This window comes from Triturus cristatus, chromosome 6, assembly GCF_964204655.1.
Source record: "Triturus cristatus chromosome 6, aTriCri1.1, whole genome shotgun sequence".
Classification (NCBI taxonomy): domain Eukaryota; kingdom Metazoa; phylum Chordata; class Amphibia; order Caudata; family Salamandridae; genus Triturus; species Triturus cristatus.
The window spans coordinates 786,678,242-786,697,956 of record NC_140589.1 but is presented as its reverse complement, the minus strand read 5'-3'; the positions used below and the strand labels follow the sequence as shown (position 1 = coordinate 786,697,956).

The 19,715-nt window shown below is 52.5% G+C and overlaps 1 protein-coding gene across 6 annotated transcripts in view; it reads right to left on the bottom strand.

Moving 5' to 3' along the window:
• Positions 1-1,426: 1,426 nt before the first annotated feature.
• AK9 (adenylate kinase 9) overlaps positions 1,427-19,715 on the bottom strand; it is a 1,219,082-nt gene continuing 1,200,793 nt past the window's right edge. For all 6 annotated transcript variants that reach the window (XM_085611347.1, XM_085611348.1, XM_085611351.1 and 3 more), the window contains one exon: positions 1,427-1,758. In XM_085611347.1, the coding sequence (XP_085467473.1) occupies positions 1,556-1,758 (203 nt within the window). In that variant the 3' untranslated portion in view covers positions 1,427-1,555. The remainder of the gene's footprint in view (positions 1,759-19,715) is intronic.

Sequence of the window (19,715 nt, the reverse complement as noted above, 5' to 3'; positions counted from 1 at the left end):
TGAGCAGTTAATCAACCCTTTGGCATTAAAATGATGGTTCCAATGTTCCATTTTTGTTTCTATCAATCTTTATCAGGGGCGGCCGGCACGGCTCGTGGGTGGGGGGTGCAGCCGTGGGCCGCATCAAAAAATAATAAGAAATAAGAATAAATATAACTTACCTTGCCGCCGGGTTCCGAGTCTTCTTTCCTGCTCGCCTGTGTCCGACTCCAGGTCGGAACAGGAAGCAGGCAGCCAGGCTCCCACCCCTAAGCCAATCACAATGCTTTAGTGGAGCGTTGTGATTGTTCAGCCAGGGGCTGGAGGGGTGGGTATGTTCTCCATACAGGCTGAAATGCAGCCTGCATCGATAACAAGGGAGTGCGCATGACTGGTTTGGGTGGCCTGAGAGGGCCAACCAAACAGTCACTGCTCACTCAGGATTGGGCAAACCACTCGTCCCCTGCCTTGCCCCGTAAACAGAGCAGCCCCGCCCACTGGCAAAAACTAAAAGTTATTACCATTTTATGTTTTGCTTCTCGCACTGTGAGAAAGCAGTGGGGCAACGCTCCTCCGTCAAAGCGGAGGACCCGCCACTGCCCTTAATTGATGTGGCATCAAGTAGTGCTTTTTAGGTTGCAGATGTAACATGAGAGCCAGGGTGAGTTTTTTTTATATATTTACTTTGCTGATGTGGTGCTATTATATTTACAGGTCTACAGACTTTTTTTCTGTTTATGAAGTGCATGCTATTCAGATGCCTAGGTCTATCATAAAGGCACTATTGGCTAACTGCCCTTGCATGGCTGTTTTATGCTGCTGTCATGATGGCATGTCGTTGAATTTACTTCTTTTTTGTTCACAAAGTAAAGATATTTACTCACATATGGTTTACTAGAGCTGCAACAAAAATACTGGCCCTTTGTCAAAAGTATCTACTATGCAAAATATGCTGTGCCCGCCTTTAATTTCTCTAGTTGCTACTTGCTACTCAAACTTTATCTTCTGACTCCTTTTCTCAAAACTCTTCTTTGAGGGTGCAGCTTAACTCCACTACTGAAACCAACAGGCCCTACTTCCAGTTCCCATCTTCTTGTAGACCTAGATGTTGCTTTATTCTCCTTTCTAGAACAGATGGGAGCAGCACGCACAATGTCAACTAACTATTACAAACACTTAACAAAAAGCCAGTCCTATTTGACTAAGCAATGCTTGCTTGACATTGATTCGAGGTGTGCACTAGATATAAGGAAGTCACCTGAACCCGGCGCAGCCTTCTAAACAATTTATTTTGAAAACCTGATCAAGCGACGTGGATTTGTTCTGTAATTTTTGACATGTTTGAGAGAGTTTAAACCAACCCAGTCTATGAATTTATAAATTCAATTGTGGTACAAGTATTTGTTGAAAAGGGACGCTACAATTGATTAATAATGAACACAATATTAAACGCATGACACTATTTATTAATATAAAATAATTATATGGTATATTCAAAGAAATATACATGAAAAACATGTGTACACAGTTACAAATAGAGATTCTTTTTGGCAATGAACAATATGAACAGGACAACTTAATTACAAGTCAGGTCGACATCTTTAAGTGACAAAAATGTTCTCAGCTTGAAATCAAAGTCAATGGGTCTGTTCTGAGGCTCTTTATATTTGCGGGTCATTTTATTTCCCAAATATGTGATGAGTTCACAGTTCTCCAAAAACTGATCCATCTTTTTCTTGTACTTCTTACGCACATAATCCGGTTGCCTTGGGTTAAACGCTGCAAAAATGAAACAGAAAATTACATAGTAAATCTCTTATTTGTATTAACAGGAACAGGATATAACCAGTCTCCAAAAATGATGCACTGTTAAATAAAAAAATTAAATAAAAAAATAAAATGACTAAAACAAAGGTCAAATGATAATATTTTTTTTTTTTTTTTTTTTGAAACCGTTTATTACAATATCAAATATATACAGGTATGGGCCTACAACCTTCCGGCCGGCCGCTAAAGTGACAGAAATAAATGACATGTATACAATAAGGCACTTGGCGTTACAGAGACGCTAAAGCAGGAGGTATCAACAACGTGGGCCACATAACTCTGAGCCCACAATACGGTTTCGTTTTATACAACACAACAACATAAAACCACACCCGCAAGGCAACCCGAGAGCGAAAGTGACAACATATGCTCCTCAAATGGGGGGACCCCAACCATACACTAAAATCGAAGGAGGGGAAGGGGAATAAGTCCGGGACTGGGAAAAACACTGTGCCCGGGATTGAGGGAGGGGGTCATCTAGGGGGACGGAGCTGGTGAAGCGGGAGGCAACAATGGCGGCTCGCAAATACCCCCGCGGTAGGCGTTCCAGGGGCCCCACACCTTCAGCCACGCCCCAGGCTTACCCCGCGCCACATACACCACCTTCTCTCGGAACATGCACCAATCCATGTGTTCTTTCCAGGCCGACACTGCCGGGGGCCTCTGGGATCCCCACAGTTGAGCGATGTCACGTTTAGCAATCATATAACCCAGTGTCACCCATCGCGTCTGCGGAACCGAGTAGTCGGTCGGTTCCCACACATTCAGCAGGCATCTCCTCGCTTCAGGCACCAGCACGACATGCGTAACCGCTCGCAGGACCTCATGCACACCACGCCAGAATCGCTCCACCCTCGGACATTCCCACAGAATATGTAAAAAAGTCGCCAATGCACCGCACCCACGCTTACACAGTCCATCCTCGGCATAGCCCATACGCAGAAGCCCTGGCCCCGTCATGTATACCCGGTGAAGTATCTTAAGCTGGACGAAGCGAAGGCGAGCCGGGATGGCCACCTCCTTCGGGGAGGCCACCGCGGAAATCCAGTCCTCGTCGTCCATCTCCAACCCATCGGCAACCCAAGCCTCGCGGAGCCCAGTCAGTAAGCCCGAGCGGTCATTAATCAACTTCTTGTAGATGAGGGAGATCGTGCTGTCTGGAACGTGGCCATCTAGCACTCTATCCTCCAGTGGGGAGGACTCCGGGATGGCGGCCACGTCTGGGAAGACAGAACCCAGTGCGTGACGGACCTGCAGGTATCGAAAGTATTCACTGCCCTGCAGCTGAAACTCCGCCTGCAGTGTCTCGAATGTTTTGAATCCTCCCCTCGTCCAGAGGTCCCCCACTGTACTAATGCCTATCGTGTCCCACCTATCGAAGCCCTTCGAGGTCCATAGGGAGCCCAACCTCTCAGACGCATACAACGGTGACGCCCGGGTCAAACGGTCCTTCCATCCCATAGCTGCATTGGCCGCGTGCCATACTCGCACCATGACACGCGCGGGTCCCGTCAGGCGGGAATCGGGCACGCTAGTGTAGAGCGCTTGATTGTAATCGCCACCGGGCAGGAGCATCTTGTCCATTTCAAATGCCGGGTTTAAGGCGGGCCCGTAAAGGCCGTGATTAATTGCAGCTAATTGGGAGGCCCAGTAATACCGCTTAATATCCGGGAGGGCAATCCCTCCGTCATACCATGGGAGCGTCAACTTTGCCAGGGCTATACGCGGCCTCCCGTCCCAGAACAGGCGGCGCTGCAAACTCTCCACCTCACGGAAGTAACGCGCCGGGACCAGGTCCATCGAGTTCTGGAGAGCGTACAGAAAGCGCGGTAATGACATCATCTTGAACAATGCCGCCCGGCCGAGCGGCGAAAGCGGCAAGCGCCGCCAGCGCGCGACGTCCTCCTTCAAGCGCTGGAGGGGGGGAAGCAAATTCCGCTCGTAGCGGGCCACCGGGTCCAGCGTAATATAGACGCCCAGGTAACGAAACCCCTGCGAGGCAATCTGGATCGAGCAGCCCCGCGGGAGAACAGGAGCCTCCCCGGTAAGCACATAGACACAGGATTTAGCCCAGTTGATGACAAGACCTGAGTTACGGCCGAAGGAGCGCAGAACATCGACCAGGACAATCAGTGATTTACGCGGGGAGGCTAAGTACAACAGGATGTCGTCGGCGTAGAGGGACACGCGGTCCTCATACTCAGGGGTCCAACGGAGACCACGGATAGAAGGGTGCCACCGCAGCCACTCCGCCAGGGGTTCCAAGGCCAATGCAAACAGGAGCGGCGACAGGGGGCAACCCTGTCGCGTGCCCCGTCCCAGCACGAATGGGGCCGAGACTCGACCATTCACCACCACCTGCGCCAATGGGTCAGAGTACAACAATTTGACCCAGCTGATGAATCCCGGGCCAAATCCAAATTTCGCCAACATCGCCCAGATGTACGGCCACTCGAGCGTGTCAAACGCCATGGTGGCGTCCAAGGACGCCAAGATGGCCGGCTCCCGCACGAACGGAACACGCGCGAGCACCCCGTGCAAGCGCCGCAGGTTAAGGGCCGTGTTGCGATGGGGAATAAAGCCGGACTGGTCTTGGTGGACCAGATCGCCCACCACGCCGACCAGCCGGTTGGCAAGCACCTTGGCGAGGATTTTAGGCTCCGCATTTAAGAGCGAGATCGGCCGATAGGATGTAACCCGGTCTCGCGGTCTCCCCTCCTTGTGGATAACCACGATGGTAGCTAGACGCTGGTCCGGCGGGAGGGAGCCCCGCGAGTGGGCCGCAAGGAACATCGCGCGGAGGTGAGGTGCCAGTACATCCGGTCGCAGCTTATACAATTCGATAGGAAGGCCATTCGGGCCCATGGCCTTGCCCGAGGCGACCGAGCGTATGGCGAGGGCGATTTCATCCGAGGTGGGAGCGGCATCCAACGAATCCCTGTCCTCCACTGAAAGCGAGGGCAGCGCGATGTCCCGCAGCAGGGCATGGGAATCCTCCTCCGAGCAGGGAGAGACCGGGGAATATACCTCGCGGAAATAATCCGCGAAGCAAGAAACAATGCCATCCGGCTCAGTAATTCGTACACCATCCATCCTCTCAATCAGCGGGACCACACGACTAGCTCTCTCCTTCTTATCCAACCATGCAATCAGTTTGCCAGCCTTATCACCCACATCGTACAGTCGCCCCTGTTGCTCTCTGCTAAGGCCCCTGGCCGCCTCCGTGACGAGGGCCCTATAGGCCGCCTGTTTAAGGTGTAGAACATGCAGCGCCGAGTCAGTCACCCCACTCCCCAGACCACCCTCCAATTCAGTAATTTCGGCCTCCACCCGGGTCACCTCCTCCTGTGCGCGTCTGCGGGCATGGGAGATAAAGGAGAGGGCCTCCCCTCTGAGAACTGTTTTGAAGGCTTCCCACAGGGAGATAGCCGACGGAACGGACCCCACATTCTCCTCAAAATACCGTTGCAATGATTTAATCAGGTCGGCACGAATAGTGGGGTCACGCAGGTACCAAGCATTGATTGGGGCTACCCTGCCCTCTCCCCTCGGGAAGACACCCAAGTGCAACAGGAGCGGGGAATGATCTGAAATACCCCGCGCCAGATGGCGCACCTCTCCCACCCTCCCAGCATAGGCCGCAGGGACAAGGACATAATCAAGCCGCGAGAGGCTACCATGGGCACCCGAATGGAAGGTGTACTGCAGCTGGGTGGGATGCTTTAAACGCCAGCAGTCCACCAATCCCAGTGTGTCCAAAAGGCCCGCTAACCACGCCTGTGCCCGGGGGAGGTCCCTAGGGGGATGACGATCCATAGTCCCAGAAGCCACCGCATTGAAATCCCCCCCAACCACCAGAAGCCCCCCCGGGAGGTCAAGGAGGAGGCGTCCCAGATCTGCAAAGGTGGTGGACTGTAGCCCCGGTGGGACGTACACAGAGACAAAGACAACCACCTTGCCCTCCATCCTCCCCACTAAGACAGTGTAGCGTCCCCTCTCATCATGGCGCACCTCGTCTATTTCTAGCGGGAGCGAGGTCTTGACCATGATGCCCACCCCCCGCGAGCCTGATGTGAAGCCCGAGTGGGCCACCAAGCGAAAGCCACGGCGATTCATGGCACAAAAGGAGTTACCAATAAGGTGTGTCTCCTGCAGAAAGACCACATCAGGCGAAATCCGTTTCAGATACTGCAGGACCACACCCCGCTTGATCCTATCACCCAGTCCGTTAACATTCCAGGACAACAAAGTCAAATCCCTACCCCCCATCACATAACGAAGCCATCATTTGTCCCCCCCAGAGCATCTCAAAAACAACAATACAATAACGGGTTTGCCTTGCGGTAGAAACGAACCACACCCCACCCCAACCCACCCAACCCAACAGAACTCCCCCCACCCTGCACCCCTGCATGAGCCCGAACAGCCCCCCCAAAGTGCAGTGTGCCTGTCGCCCCATAGATAAGAAAACTAACTAGTCCCCCAGAGGAGGAGGGAGATCCCCCAAGAGACCCCACACGACCTCCACAGGAGGGGAACTTACCCTAACAGTCAATAGTGACAACAACGCAGTCCAGAGCAAGGCCTACCATTAGTCCCTCAGTCCTGATCCGGCGGGCCCTCCCCATCAACCGCACTCCCCCACCCTCCCCGGCCCCGATCTCCGGGCAAAGTGTCTAGCCAGTCCCCGGCCACCTCGGGTCGATCAAAAAAGTGCGTGTGGCCATCCACCTCCACTCTCAGCTTAGCTGGAAAAAGCATCGCATATTTGAGATTCAGGTCCCTTAGGCGACGTTTAACACCAAGAAAGCTCAGTCTCTGCTTTTGGACTGCCGGAGTGAAATCAGGATAGAAATTGATGTCCATATTGTCAAGTTTGACCGGCCCTTGTAGCCTGGAAGTCTGTAGGATAGCGTCTCTGTCCCGAAAATTGAAGATCCGGGCGATGAGAGGCCTCGGAGGGGCTCCAACCTTAGGCCTACCCCCGGGGACCCTGTGGGCACGCTCCACCGCAAAGAATTTACTCAGCCCCCGAGGCTGGAGATGGGTGAGAACCAGGTCCTCAACAAATAGATCCGCCGCCTCCGCCTCGCGTCCCTCCGGCACCCCGATAATGCGGACGTTGTTCCTCCGGGCCCGACCCTCGGAATCCTCCAGCCGACGATTCATCAGGGCGCTCGCCTGGCCAAGCCTGCGCACCTCCTGTTGGAGGGCCGCCACGTCCGTTGTGAGGCCCGTGGTAGAGTGGGCTAAAGAGTCGACCCGGTCGTTAGTTTTAGACAAATCAGCCCTCACGAGGCCCACGTCCACGAGGACCGAGTCAATCTTCTGCGCCAGAGTGTCGAAGCGCTGGTCCACCGAGGCCTTCATCTCGGCGATGGCGCCCATGACGTCTCGGAGGGTCAGGTCCGTGGGCAGAGCGGAAGCATCAGTCGGGCCCGTAGGGGACCTACGCGGCGCCTCTGGGGATCCCTTCTGGAGGGTGTAGCGGTCCATACTGTTGGATTGCTGGGCCGCGCCACGGCGGGTCGATTTTATCTTAGCCCGATCGCCATCTTGTTTTGTGGACATGGTTTCAATCCCCAAGACGAGTCAGTCTCCTCAAGAAAAGGGGGGGGCCGACAATCCAGTTCAAGGGGTCCAGGGGGGAGCGACCACCGCTCCGCAGGGCGGACCGCAGCTGGCGGACCGGCAGGGCACCCCAGCGAGACCACACCACCGCACACCGCCCCGCAACCCAACCTCGCCTGGCAGCAAGGAGGGCGCAAAAGCGAAAGTGAAAGTGCGGGGTACGCGAGTCACCCAGCCTTGCCCGCCGCTGTTGTTCACTTTGTGTCCGGATCGCCCCACAACTCCAGTACGGGGGGCCGGTGTGGAGAAGGCCGCAAACCTCAATCGATGCTCCTGCCGGTGTCCGAGGTCCGATTAAAAAACGGAAAACGGGCGTCACCTCTGCTCGGGTTCACAAATACAGTCCCCTCATCTGGGACAGGATTCTGTCAGGATTTATGCAGGAGGTCGCGGAGGTCCTCGGGAGCCTCGCACCTACGCGGCCATCTTGGTTGCGCGCTAGGCTCCTCCCCCAAAATGATAATATTTTAACATTATTTTTTAAATATTTTTACAAACAAAGGAGAAGTTTGAATATGACGGAGCGCAGCCCTCCCAATCACATTGTACTCACAGTTACTGATCCCAGACTGCCAACATTTTAAATTTCTTTGTAAGAGGGGAAGGGAAGTGAAGGAGACTGGCTTAGTATGTGGTGCTCCCTTAAATGAGTAGGGCGCCTTGTACTAATCCAGGCAACCCTTATGGGTATATTAGTGATCTTTGATAACCGTAGAAAGCTCTCAAAGTGGTAGCTGTTATGTTATGTTAATTTTGACTTGTAGAGCGCTTAATACCTGCAGGTCTCTAAGCGCTTTGAGCAGATCTACGGGTGTTCCAGGGAAGAGTTGTATCGTAAGGGGAATGTTATGCCCAGGGTTCTGTGAATAATAGTGTGGAGAGCAGGTTTCAGGCTTATCTTGAAGGAGTGTAAAGCAGCTTGTTTTACCACATTTAATCGATAGTGTAGATTAGATTAAAAAAAAAACACAGTGTTTATGAAAAATAACTATTTATTGCACAGCGCAATCACTAACACATATTCAAGCATGTGAATCTATGAAAGGAAAAAGTTACTTACTTTCGGTAAAGCTTTTTCTGGTGGATACAGTATCTGCCTGTGGATTCCTCACCTTGTGAATATCCCCTGCGCCAGCAACATTCGGAAACTTTTGTAGCAGTCCACGCCAATGAGGTCGAAGACGACGTCACAGAGGAACGGCTCCGCTTGCGACTCCGCTGACGTCACCGGCTCCATAAGAAGACCTCGTCGGCGTGATGACATCAGTTCCGCCCCTTTTTTCCGTGCCTTCGAGGCACACGGACGGACCGACAGCAATATATACACAGTATACACAGTACATGATATACAAAGCAACACACACAGTGTGAAGAATAAATAGAAAGGCAAAAGAATAACACAATGCCTTTGACAGTAACAAATACATTTTGAAACACCATCAATAGAATTGTAGGTATAGAAGGATGGACAACGGAGAGGCGGGTGGGTCAGTGAGGAATCCACAGGCAGATACTGTATCCACCAGAAAAAGCGTTACCGAAGGTAAGTAACTTGTTCTTCTGATGGATACATCTGCCAGTGGATTCCTCACCTTGTGAATAGATTCCCACAGCAGTCCCCACTCCCGGAGGAGGGTGTCCACCCTTCTATACCAGAAAGTCCTGAAGGACAGAACGTGCAAAGTGTCTGTCCCTCCTCACCTCGGTGTCTAAGCAATAATGTTTTGCCAAGGTGTGGAGGGAGGCCCAAGTTGCCGCCCTACAAATGTCCTCCACAGGAACACCCCTAGACAAAGCAGAAGTGGAAGATTTTGCTCTAGTGGAATGAGCTCTTAAACTCTCTGGAGGTTCCTTACCCGCCAAAGAGTAGCATATCTTGATGCACAAGACAATCCATCTGGAAAGGGTGCGCTTGTGCACCGCTTGGCCTTTTCTGCAGCCAACAAAGCCCACGAAGAGCTGGTCATCAACCCTGAAGTCCTTTGTCCTGTCAAGGTAGAAGCTCACCGCCCTCTTAGGGTCCAGGCGGTGAAGTCTCTCCTCCTCCTTGGAAGGGTGAGGGGGAGGATAGAAGGTAGGGAGGGTAATGGATTGCCCCAGATGGAAAGGAGTTACCACCTTAGGCAAAAATGCAGCCCTGGTCCTGAGTACCATTCGTTCAGCATGAATGGTCAAAAATGGGGGTTTTGAACTAAGAGCTTGAAGCTCACTTACCCTCCTTGCCGAGGTAATTGCAATGAGGAAAACCGTCTTAAAAGACAACAGTCTCAAGGGACACTTGTGCAAGGGCTCGAAGGGAGAACCCATAAGATAAGTCAAGACAAGGTTTAAATCCCATTGAGGCACAATAAAGGGAGTAGGAGGAAACCTGTTTGTGAGACCCTTAAGAAATCGAAGAACAATAGGTGATTTGAATAATGACGGCTGATCCGGCAAGCAAAGGAAAGCCGACAAAGCCGATAAGTATCCCTTCACAGTGGCCACAGCAAAGCCTTGCTGAGCAAGAGAAAGGGCAAACTGCAGAATGTTAGACAGACGAGCCTTCAAAGGATCAATTGACTTCTCTCCACACCAAAGTACAAATTTGGACCACCTATAGGAATATATAGATTTGGTGGAATGACGTCTGGCAGACAAAATTACATCCACCACGTCAGGCGGGAGAGAAAAAGTATTCAGGTTGCCCCATTCAATCTCCAGGCATGAAGGTGTAAGCTCTGGAGGTGGGGGTGTAGAACCTGCCCCTCCGACTGCGAGAGGAGGTCTGCCCTCAGAGGGAGACGGAGCGGAGGGCACGAGGAGAGGTGGAGAAGATCTGTGTACCACACCCTTCTTGGCCAATCCGGGGCGACCAATATGACTTGGGCCCGGTCTTGGCGAATCTTCCTCAGAACCCGAGGAATCAAGGGTATAGGAGGAAACACGTAAAGGAGTCGCGAGCCCCAACTCAACTGAAACGCGTCCCCCAACGCCCCCTGCATCGGATACTGGAGACTGCAGAATGACGGGCAGTGCGCATTCTCGAAAGTGGCAAACAAATCCACCCGAGGTGTCCCCCACGTCCGAAAGACGTGACGAACCACCTCCGGATGGAGCCTCCACTCGTGGTCGGCGGAGAACTGACGACTGAGACTGTCCGCACGCACGTTCAGAACCCCGGCCAGATGATTTGCCATCAGACAAATCTGATGGCCCTGAGCCCAGGACCACAGACGCAGGGCCTCTCTGCAGAGACAAAGAGACCCTACTCCTCCCTGTTTGCTTATATACCACATCGCTGTCGTGTTGTCCGTCAGGACTTGAACAGACCGACCGCGAAGGGAAGGGAGGAAGGCCTTGAGTGCCAAACGAATCGCCCGCAATTCCAGAAGGTTGATATGAAGCAACCTTTCCTCTGGAGACCAAAGTCCTTTGATCTCCAGATCCCCCAGATGCGCACCCCACCCTAAAGTGGATGCATCCGTTATCACCGTGGCCACCGATGGAGGTAGATGGAAGGGCTTTCCTTGAGACAGATTGCCCTCCACGCTCCACCAAGACAGATCCGCCGCAGCTTCTCCGGAGATCTTGATCGACTCCCCGAGATCCCCGTTGTGCTGATACCACTGCCTGCGGAGGCACCACTGGAGCGCCCTCATGTGCCAGCGTGCATGGTTGACCAACAGAATGCAGGAGGCGAACAGACCGAGCAGGCGAAGGACCTTCAGAACTGGAACAACCGCTCCATTGTGGAAAAAAGGGACCATCTCCTGAATGTCGAGAATCCTTTGAGGAGGAGGGAATGCCCGACACACAGTAGTGTCCAGTACTGCCCCTATAAATAGGTTGCGTTGTGAGGGCACCAGGTGAGATTTGGGCACATTGATCGAAAAACCCAAGTCGAACAACAGCTGAGTTGTCACCTGCAGATGGCACTGCACCATCTCTGGGGACTCTGCCTTCAGAAGCCAGTCGTCCAGGTAAGGGAAAACCGGGACACCTGACCTCCTGAGATGAGCAGCCACCACCGCCATCACCTTGGTGAAGACTCGAGGTGCGGTAGTAAGACCAAACGGGAGGACCGCAAATTGGTAGTGTTGCGACCCAACCGTAAACCGGAGATACTTCCTGTGCGACTTCAGGATTGGGACATGGAAGTACGCGTCCTGCAAGTCGAGCGACACCATCCAGTCTCCTTGCTGCAATGCTTGAAGAACCTGCGCAAGGGTCAGCATCTTGAATTTCTCCTGCTTCAGGTAAAAGTTCAAGATTCTGAGGTCCAGGATTGGACGCAATCTGCCGTCCTTTTTGGGAATCAGGAAATACCGGGAGTAGCATCCCTGACCCCTTTCCTGCTCCGGAACCACCTCTATAGCACCCTTCTGAAACAAGGCTAGAACTTCTTTCTGCAGGAGAAGCAGGTGGTCCTCCGAGCAATAACCCTGGCAAGGAGGGTAAGGGGGAGGAAACTCCCGAAAGGGAAGGGCGTACCCAGTCTCTACGAGGTTCAAAACCCAAAGGTCGGTTGTAACAGATTTCCAACCCCGTAGAAAGTAGGACACCCGACCCCCTACAGGTCTTACATGATCCGGGATGGGGGATCTAGGGCTGCTTCCCTGAGGCCTCATTGGGAGCAGAGGAGGAGGAAGAAGAGGGGTTGCGTCCAGAACCTCTCCGACCCCTCTGTCTCCCTCTATAGGACTTATAGAGGGGATTCTGCTGCTGCTGCTGCTGCTGCTGCTGCTGAGGCTGCCGGTAAGAGCGAAAAGACGATCGCCCAAAGCCCCTAAATTTCTGAAAGGACGAACCCTTTGGTGGCACTTGCAGACCCAAAGATTTTGCAGTCAATCGGCTGTCCTTAAAACGCTGAAGGGCAGAGTCCGCCTTCTCCCCAAACAGCTTCTGACCATCAAACGGAAGATCGACCAGAGTAGCCTGAACATCCGCCGAGAAACCAGAGTTACGGAGCCAAGCCTGCCTTCTTACTGCAACAGACGACCCCATGATCCTTGCCACAGAGTCCGCAGTATCCAATCCTGACTGGATAACTTGCCTGGCAGCCGCCTGAGTGTCAGCTACAACCTCCATGAAGGATGACTTATCCCCTTCAGGCAACTTTGGGGCCAAGGACTTAATGGAATCCATAAGAGCATGCACGTAACGCCCCATCAGGCAAGTAGCATTCGTGGACTTCAACGCCATGCTTCCTGTTGAAAAGGTCTTTTTGGCCGCCTGATCAGCTTTCTTGGATTCCCTGTCAGCTGGAGACTGAGGGAAAGCTCCGGAAGCATGCTTGGAGCAAGAAGCCTGCACAACCAAACTGTCCGGGGACGGATGAGAAGATAAAAAGTCAGGGTCCCCTGGAGCAACCTTGTACCTCCTTGCCACCTGCCTACACACTGCAGGAGAAGAAAGGGGCTTCTTCCATACCTCTAAAACCGGCTCCAATATGGCCTCATTGAAAGGTAGCAACGGCTCCGATGTCGCAGTTGGAGAATGTAACACCTCTGTGAGTAAGTTGGACTTATACTCCACAGAAGGCAGCTGCAAATCCAGAAGCTCTGCTGCTTTCTTAATCACCACGTGACAGGGAGCCAACTCATGAGGAGGAGAAGACCTGGCAGATGCGTGTTCCCACTCTGGGGTCGTATCCAGCCCACTGGCATCCTCAATACCCTCGAACTCGTCCGAAGAAGAATCAACCTCGCCTTCTTCCACCTCACGAAATCTTCTTTCCTCCAACACCCTGTGGGCTTCCCTCCTCGACCGGATTCGGGGAACCGACGTCGGCGACGCCGTACGCGGCGTCGGAGGAACCAGAGGAACCGGCGTCGACGGCACCAGACACGGCGCAGATGGAGTCAGCCTCGATGTCGATGGAGTCTGCTTCGGCGTCGATGGAGTCGGCTTCGGCGTCGATGGAACCAGTCTCGGCGTCGAAGGAGGCCCCGAAGCCTGCCGAACCTTCCGAGGTCGACTCGAATCCACAGGCGGCGCCGGAAACTGCCAAGAAGGCACCATCGGCATAAAGGGCATAAAGGGGGCCTGAGCATACTGCTGTGGCACCCCCATTGTAAAGGCCATCGGACCCACGGGACCAGCAGGTGCTCCGGATGGGTAGGCCGCCCTATTAAAAATGCCATACATAGCATTCAAGAAATTAGCCGAATCCATACCTGGGGCCGGGAACTGAGGCAAAGGAACCTCTTGTGGGGCCTCCGGCTCCGCAATATCCTCCACTGGAGCCTCCGAACCTTCAGGTACTGGAACCGACTCTTCCTGCTCCTCATGCATAGAAGCATCCGACTCCACACGAACCGGAGTCGACGTCTTAGACGGAGCCGAAGACCTCGCCGGAGACTGAGTCGGAGTCTGCTTTCCCGAAGGAGAACCTTCCGGCGACTTCGAAGGAGAAGGAGAAGGAGACAAACCTCTGCTCCGACGTCGATGAGAAGACGCCGACCTCGACCTCGACTTCGACTTCTTGGACTTCGAGGATCGACGTCGAGAGTGTTTACTCTTCTTATGGTGTTTCTTCGACCTCGACGACTTCGAAGTCGATGACTCCCTCTTCGATCTCTCCTTCTTCCTCCCTCTTTTCTCTTCACCAACCTTCTTCATAAAGAGTTTGGTCTTCCTTTCCTTAAGTGCCTTCGGGTTCATGCTCCTACAGCATCCGCACTCCTCCATATCATGCTCCTAGGAAAGGCACCATAAACAATTCTGGTGTGGATCCGTCATCGACATCAGGCCTCCACACTCCCTACAGGGCTTAAAGCCCGACTTCCTAGTCGAAGACATTGCCGAAGAAAAGAGAGATACACGACCAAACTACAAAGTAGCACTGGAGAAAAACCGTTGCGCGTCGAAGGCGCGGAAAAAAGGGAACTGACGTCATCACGCCGACGTGGGCTTCTTATGGCTCCGGTGACGTCGATCGGAGTCGCGTGCGGAGCCGGTGTATTGTGACGTCTGTAGGAGAGTAGGGTCTGCTTTCTATGTTCACCCCCACTTTTTGCTTTTGCTTTACTGGTTTTCGACTTAGATGTGGCTGTGGGCCTGCTAATCAGACCCACAGCCCTGCTGTTCTCTCTCTAAATTAATACTATGTACTTTAGGTGCATAACCCATTTGGATAGGATCACCTTATTGGCCCCTGTACAGTGTACCCTAGGTACCCAGGGCATAGGTGTACCCTAGGCCTACCAGGGGCTGCAGCATGTATTATGCCACCCCTGGCCTGGCCTTCCATTTTGACACAACTGGCTGATCACTCAGCTGGGGCAAGGTCGTGTAATCACCCCTTGCTTAGGTGTAGTATTCCTATACCTAACTTACATATAGACACATGTGTACCTATCAGTCACTCCTATGGCAGGCCTTGACAATCCTGGAGGCAGAGTGCTTGGTAACATGTGAGATGGTGCTCTAGCATGAGCTGAGCCTGTCTGCAGCTTTCGGAACCTTGTCCTTATAGCTGTTCTATGATATAGCCTACCATATACTCTTAAAGTGCCTTATAATCTTAGACGGTTATGGTAACTATGGTTTGGCTTTATCAAAACATGTCGTGTAAGGTGTCTAACACTAGGGAATAATACCCCCATGCCATTTCTGGACATGAGAATATTATTCCCCCCTTCTAGAGGGAAAGACATGTTAAAATCATACTTCAACTGTTAGCCTCTGACCAAAGCCTCAGCATCACAAAATGGATGCTGCTGCCACGACACAAGTCTGACCTCCTGCAGCTGGGAGTGATCCCAGCCAGGGAGGCCTGGACAATAGGTTTCCTGCTTGGGGAGGTGCTAGCACCTCCCCAGACAGCCTTTAGTGTATTGGGGCAGGGTGGGCTGAAAGGAATGAGACATGCCTGGGGCACACAAGGTGTTCCTTGCATAGTCCAGTTCAAACCGGCGCTGGGGCACTCCAGCCCCAGCTCTGGCGCGAAACTGGACAAAGGGAAGTGGGTGTAACCACCCCCTCCCAGGTCCCACCCATAAGGCGTGACCTAGCAGGTATCCCAGCCCCCCAGATTAGTATAAGAGTGGGAGTTGGGCCTCAAGACTTTAGATTATCCTGAACCTGCAAAACTGAACAGAAACTCTGGACCTTCGACATTCGACGAAAGAAGAAGACTGAAGAATCTCCCTTGTAGCCAAGGAGTGGCTACCCTGTGCAAACAGGCACCATCAAGAGACTACCCTTTGCTTTGCGACCGTTCTACGAGGAACCGACTGCAGAGCCCGACCAGAGCCTTGACTTCCAGACTTCTCCGACCCTCATCCACATCTGCAGCAGAGCTGAGATCCGTGGAGGCGACGAGCGACGTGGGACCGGCTACCTGGGAAAAGTGGCTAGTAACTTACAGCGCAGCTTCTGAGGTACCCTCGAAGTTGTGCACCGGGGATTGAGAAGCCCCAACCCCAAGCACCATCTGCACCGAAGATCAGCCCCCCACACTCCACGAGTCCTGCGTGGGGCCCTTCAGCATTTTCCTGCTTGCCGCGTCTGTCCGGTTGCTTGCCCGCTGGCTAGTGGCCTCTGTGACGACGCACCCTGAAATCTTCTGCGCTGGTTTGGCTCCTCCAGACTGGCTCCTGCTTCTCTGCAAAGAAGAAGCACCCCAGACCTTCCTGGTCTGCACCAGAAGCAAGTCCTTTGTTCTTCGTGGGTTCCGCTTGCCAAGGCTTGGTGAGTCCTAGTCCAACTTCGACGCCGCCGACAGCAAGAGCCTTCGTGGGACAGCTCGCCTCCTGGTCCTGGTCGTCCTCGACGCCTCCTGGTCCTCCTGGCTGCAGCGACAAGCTTCACCTTCACCTGCAACTCTTCACGACATCGCCTGGTTCCTTCCTGGTTCCACGTGGTCACTGGCTAGTGACCTTGACTCTGTCCCTTCTGCTTGCAGGTTTCTTCTCTTCTTGATCCCAGCCTTGGGATCCACCGGACACTCTTCACTGACTGCCTGTCAGCATCTTTCTTCAGGCATCCATAGGAGTCGACGACGAAAACGACGCATCTTCACCCCTAGGCACCCGCAGCCTGTGGGCTAGGTAACTTGGGTACTCCGGTGCTCATCAGGATAGTGACTATCCTAGTGTCTAGTTTTCAAGTCTCAACTTCCTAGCTACTCCGGAAGTGTCCTAAATCTATCTACTTCTAAACTGTAATATTGCTATTGACTTTTACGCATTACGCGTGAGTGTTTCCACTCTGCACACGAATCCCGTGGGCCTCCCACTTCCTAACTAACGCTAGTGTAGTGTAGCCCCAGCGATTCCCTAGGCCTAGGCCTATTCTATTTCCGTGACAGTGGTTCTTATACCACTTACTTAGTATATGGTTTGCGTGGCCCCTAGGGCCTAACTGTATTACTTACCTGTGTGACTTACTGTATGCATTAATAAGACTGTGTTGTACTTACCTCTAATCTCATAAAGAGTGCTGAGGGTTTGCTTAGAATAAATACACTTTATTTTATATATATATCTGTTGTGGTGTCCTTTCATTTGGTATTCAAGGGATTATATATGGTATCACAGCTGGCTTCACATGCCATTCAGAGTTTAGCCTAAGACTGCTCTTGTCCATGCTACCACTAGGATAGCTGGTCTATAAGGTTGACTTTACAACCAATCACCATAAGGGTATTTGGACTGATATAAGGTGTACACTATAACTAGTGACATCATACATCAGGCCAACTTCTCACAACGTCGCCCCCGTCGACGTGGAATGCTGGGGAAGAAAAGTTCCGTGGAATGCTGGCGCAGGGGATATTCACAAGGTGAGGAATCCACTGGCAGATGTATCCATCAGAAGAGTGTCTTCTCTTCTTCTTATGCTTCTTGGCTCGAGAAGCATGCCCCGAAGTCGACTTCGACGCCGACCTCGATCGAGACCTCGACCTCGTCCTCGACCTCCTTCTCCCTCTCTTCTCCTTCTTAATTTTTGCAATGAAGAGCTTCGCTTCCCGTTCCTTAAGAGCCTTCGTGCTCATCTTTCGGCAGCTGGAACAGCCATCCACGTCGTGGTCTGATGAAAAACACCACACACAGTCCATATGTGGATCTGTGATCTACATGTGCTTGCCACACTCACGGCAAGGCTTGAATCCAGACTTCCTTGTCGATATTCTCGAGAAAGAACAGAGAAAATCTAGATAATACACAAAGTAACAACGATGCTAACAACAGCGATTCCCGAAATCCGTTGGCTTCGACGGCGCGGAAAAAAGGGAACTGACGTCATCACGCAGACGAGGTCTTCTTATGGAGCCGGTGACGTCAGCGGAGTCGCGAGCGGAGCCGTTCCTCTGTGACGTCGTCTTCGACCTCATCGGCGTGGACTGCTACAAAAGTTTCCGAATGTTGCTGGCGCAGGGGATATTCACAAGGTGAGGAATCCACTGGCAGATGTATCCATCAGAAATACTGATAACTGAAATACTGGATAACTGAAGTTACAGGTAAGTAACTCGTTTTATCTCCTACACGGAGATATCAACAATACACATTGAAAGTGGAATGCAAACTGCAAATGAGAACAGGACTTGGACTAAAGGATTCAGAGAAGCTGGGAGAACAAGGACCAACCAAGGTAATTACCCAGGAACCCCTCGGAGGCTGTGTGCAGAATGGAAACAGCCGGGTGCCCAATGGAAGCTTATGGAGAAGTCGTGGTTGCAGTTTTAAAGAATAAGGACCCTTCTCAGAGGACTCTGAAGAAACCCATTAAAGCATGGAAGGTTGGAGAGTCACTCCACCTGTGGATGCCCCAGGAACAAGGTTACCTGCACCAAGAAAGCCAGGTGCATAAGGGTGAAGTGAAGTCGGAACCAGCTGTAGACGACAATGGGAGAAGCACCTCGGAGAAGTCTCTGAAGAAGTCCGGTGGAGTTCAAGGGTGGATTCTTGAAGAGGAGAACCTTCAGGCAGAGGAGACAGAGTCTATGCCACTTGGAGGTGGCATAGACTCATTGTCCTCACTCCTGAACCTCCCAATGTTGGGAGGTTCAGGAGTGAGGACAATGACCTTGACGCTGCGGCTGTGAGGACCAGGAGCCATGCACAAGCTGTCCCAAATCGGATATCGGTGTCTGGTCGGTGTCTTTGCGGGAGCACCAACAAGCCTTGGTAGCCGCAACTGGCGTGGAAAGCGAAGAGATGCAAACTTTGGGTTCCGCAAGGTCCAAACAACTCACCAAGTGTGGGTGAGTCAGAGCAGGCCCTGAGCAAGCAGTGGAGCCCACTGAAGCAAGAGAAGACCCTCAAAAGGACCCATAGGCCAAAGGCGCAGGAATCGCAAGAGGACCTCAGGCAGCTCACAAAAGATGGAGGCAGGCCGGTGCAAGGGATACAGTGAGGACCTTGATCTTCACGGGATGAGGTGCTGGAGGCTCGAGCTTCTTGTAGCCTGAAGATCTCTGGAGTGCAGTGCAAACAAGCCCTGGCAAAGTTGACACAGTTCACAGGATTTTGGTCCCAGCGATTCCGACGAGGGGCAGGGAAGACAGATCAGGCATCTGGAGAGCCACAGAACCAACACCTGTGTTGCTGAGCCTCGGGAAGTCCATAGAACGACAGGAGCAGCAGACCTGTCAGCTTCGTTGCAGTGCCAGCAGATGCAGGGGAGTGACTCCTTCACTCCAAGGGAGTTTACTTCAGATGTGCATGATGCCCACATGCCTTTTGGAGAGCCTGCATGAAGCACAGACACAGACGAGGCAGAAGACTTGAAGAACAGCAAAACCTGGAGCATCAGGAGTCTTCCTATGTGCAGTCTCGGTTCCAGTTGAAGTCCAGTGAAGTCCAAGTGTCCAGTTTGTCGAAGAGAGTCTTGGTTTCAGAGGCGAGTCTTGTCTCTTGAAAAATTTTAGGAACCACCCACAGGGGAGCCCTTAAATATCCAAGGAAAGGGTTGAAACGACTTAGGGTCCCTCCCAGAGGAGGGCCTGGACAGAGGGGAGATTACTCCCCTGTCCTTTGTCCAGTTTCGTGCCAGAGCGGGAACCAATGGTTCCTAAACTGACTCAAACAGGTGTATGCAAGGAGGGCACCAAAGAACAAGTTACTTACCTTCGGTAACGCTTTTGCTGTTAGATACAGTATCACCTCAGAGTCTAAACAATAATGTTTTGCGAAAGTGTGGAGGGAGGCCCAAGTTGCCGCCCTATAAATGTCCTCCAGAGGAACACCCCTAGACAAAGCAGAAGTGGAAGACTTAGCTCTAGTAGAATGGGCCCTTAAACCCTCTGGAGGTTCTTTACCAGCCAAAGAGTAGCATATCTTGATGCACAA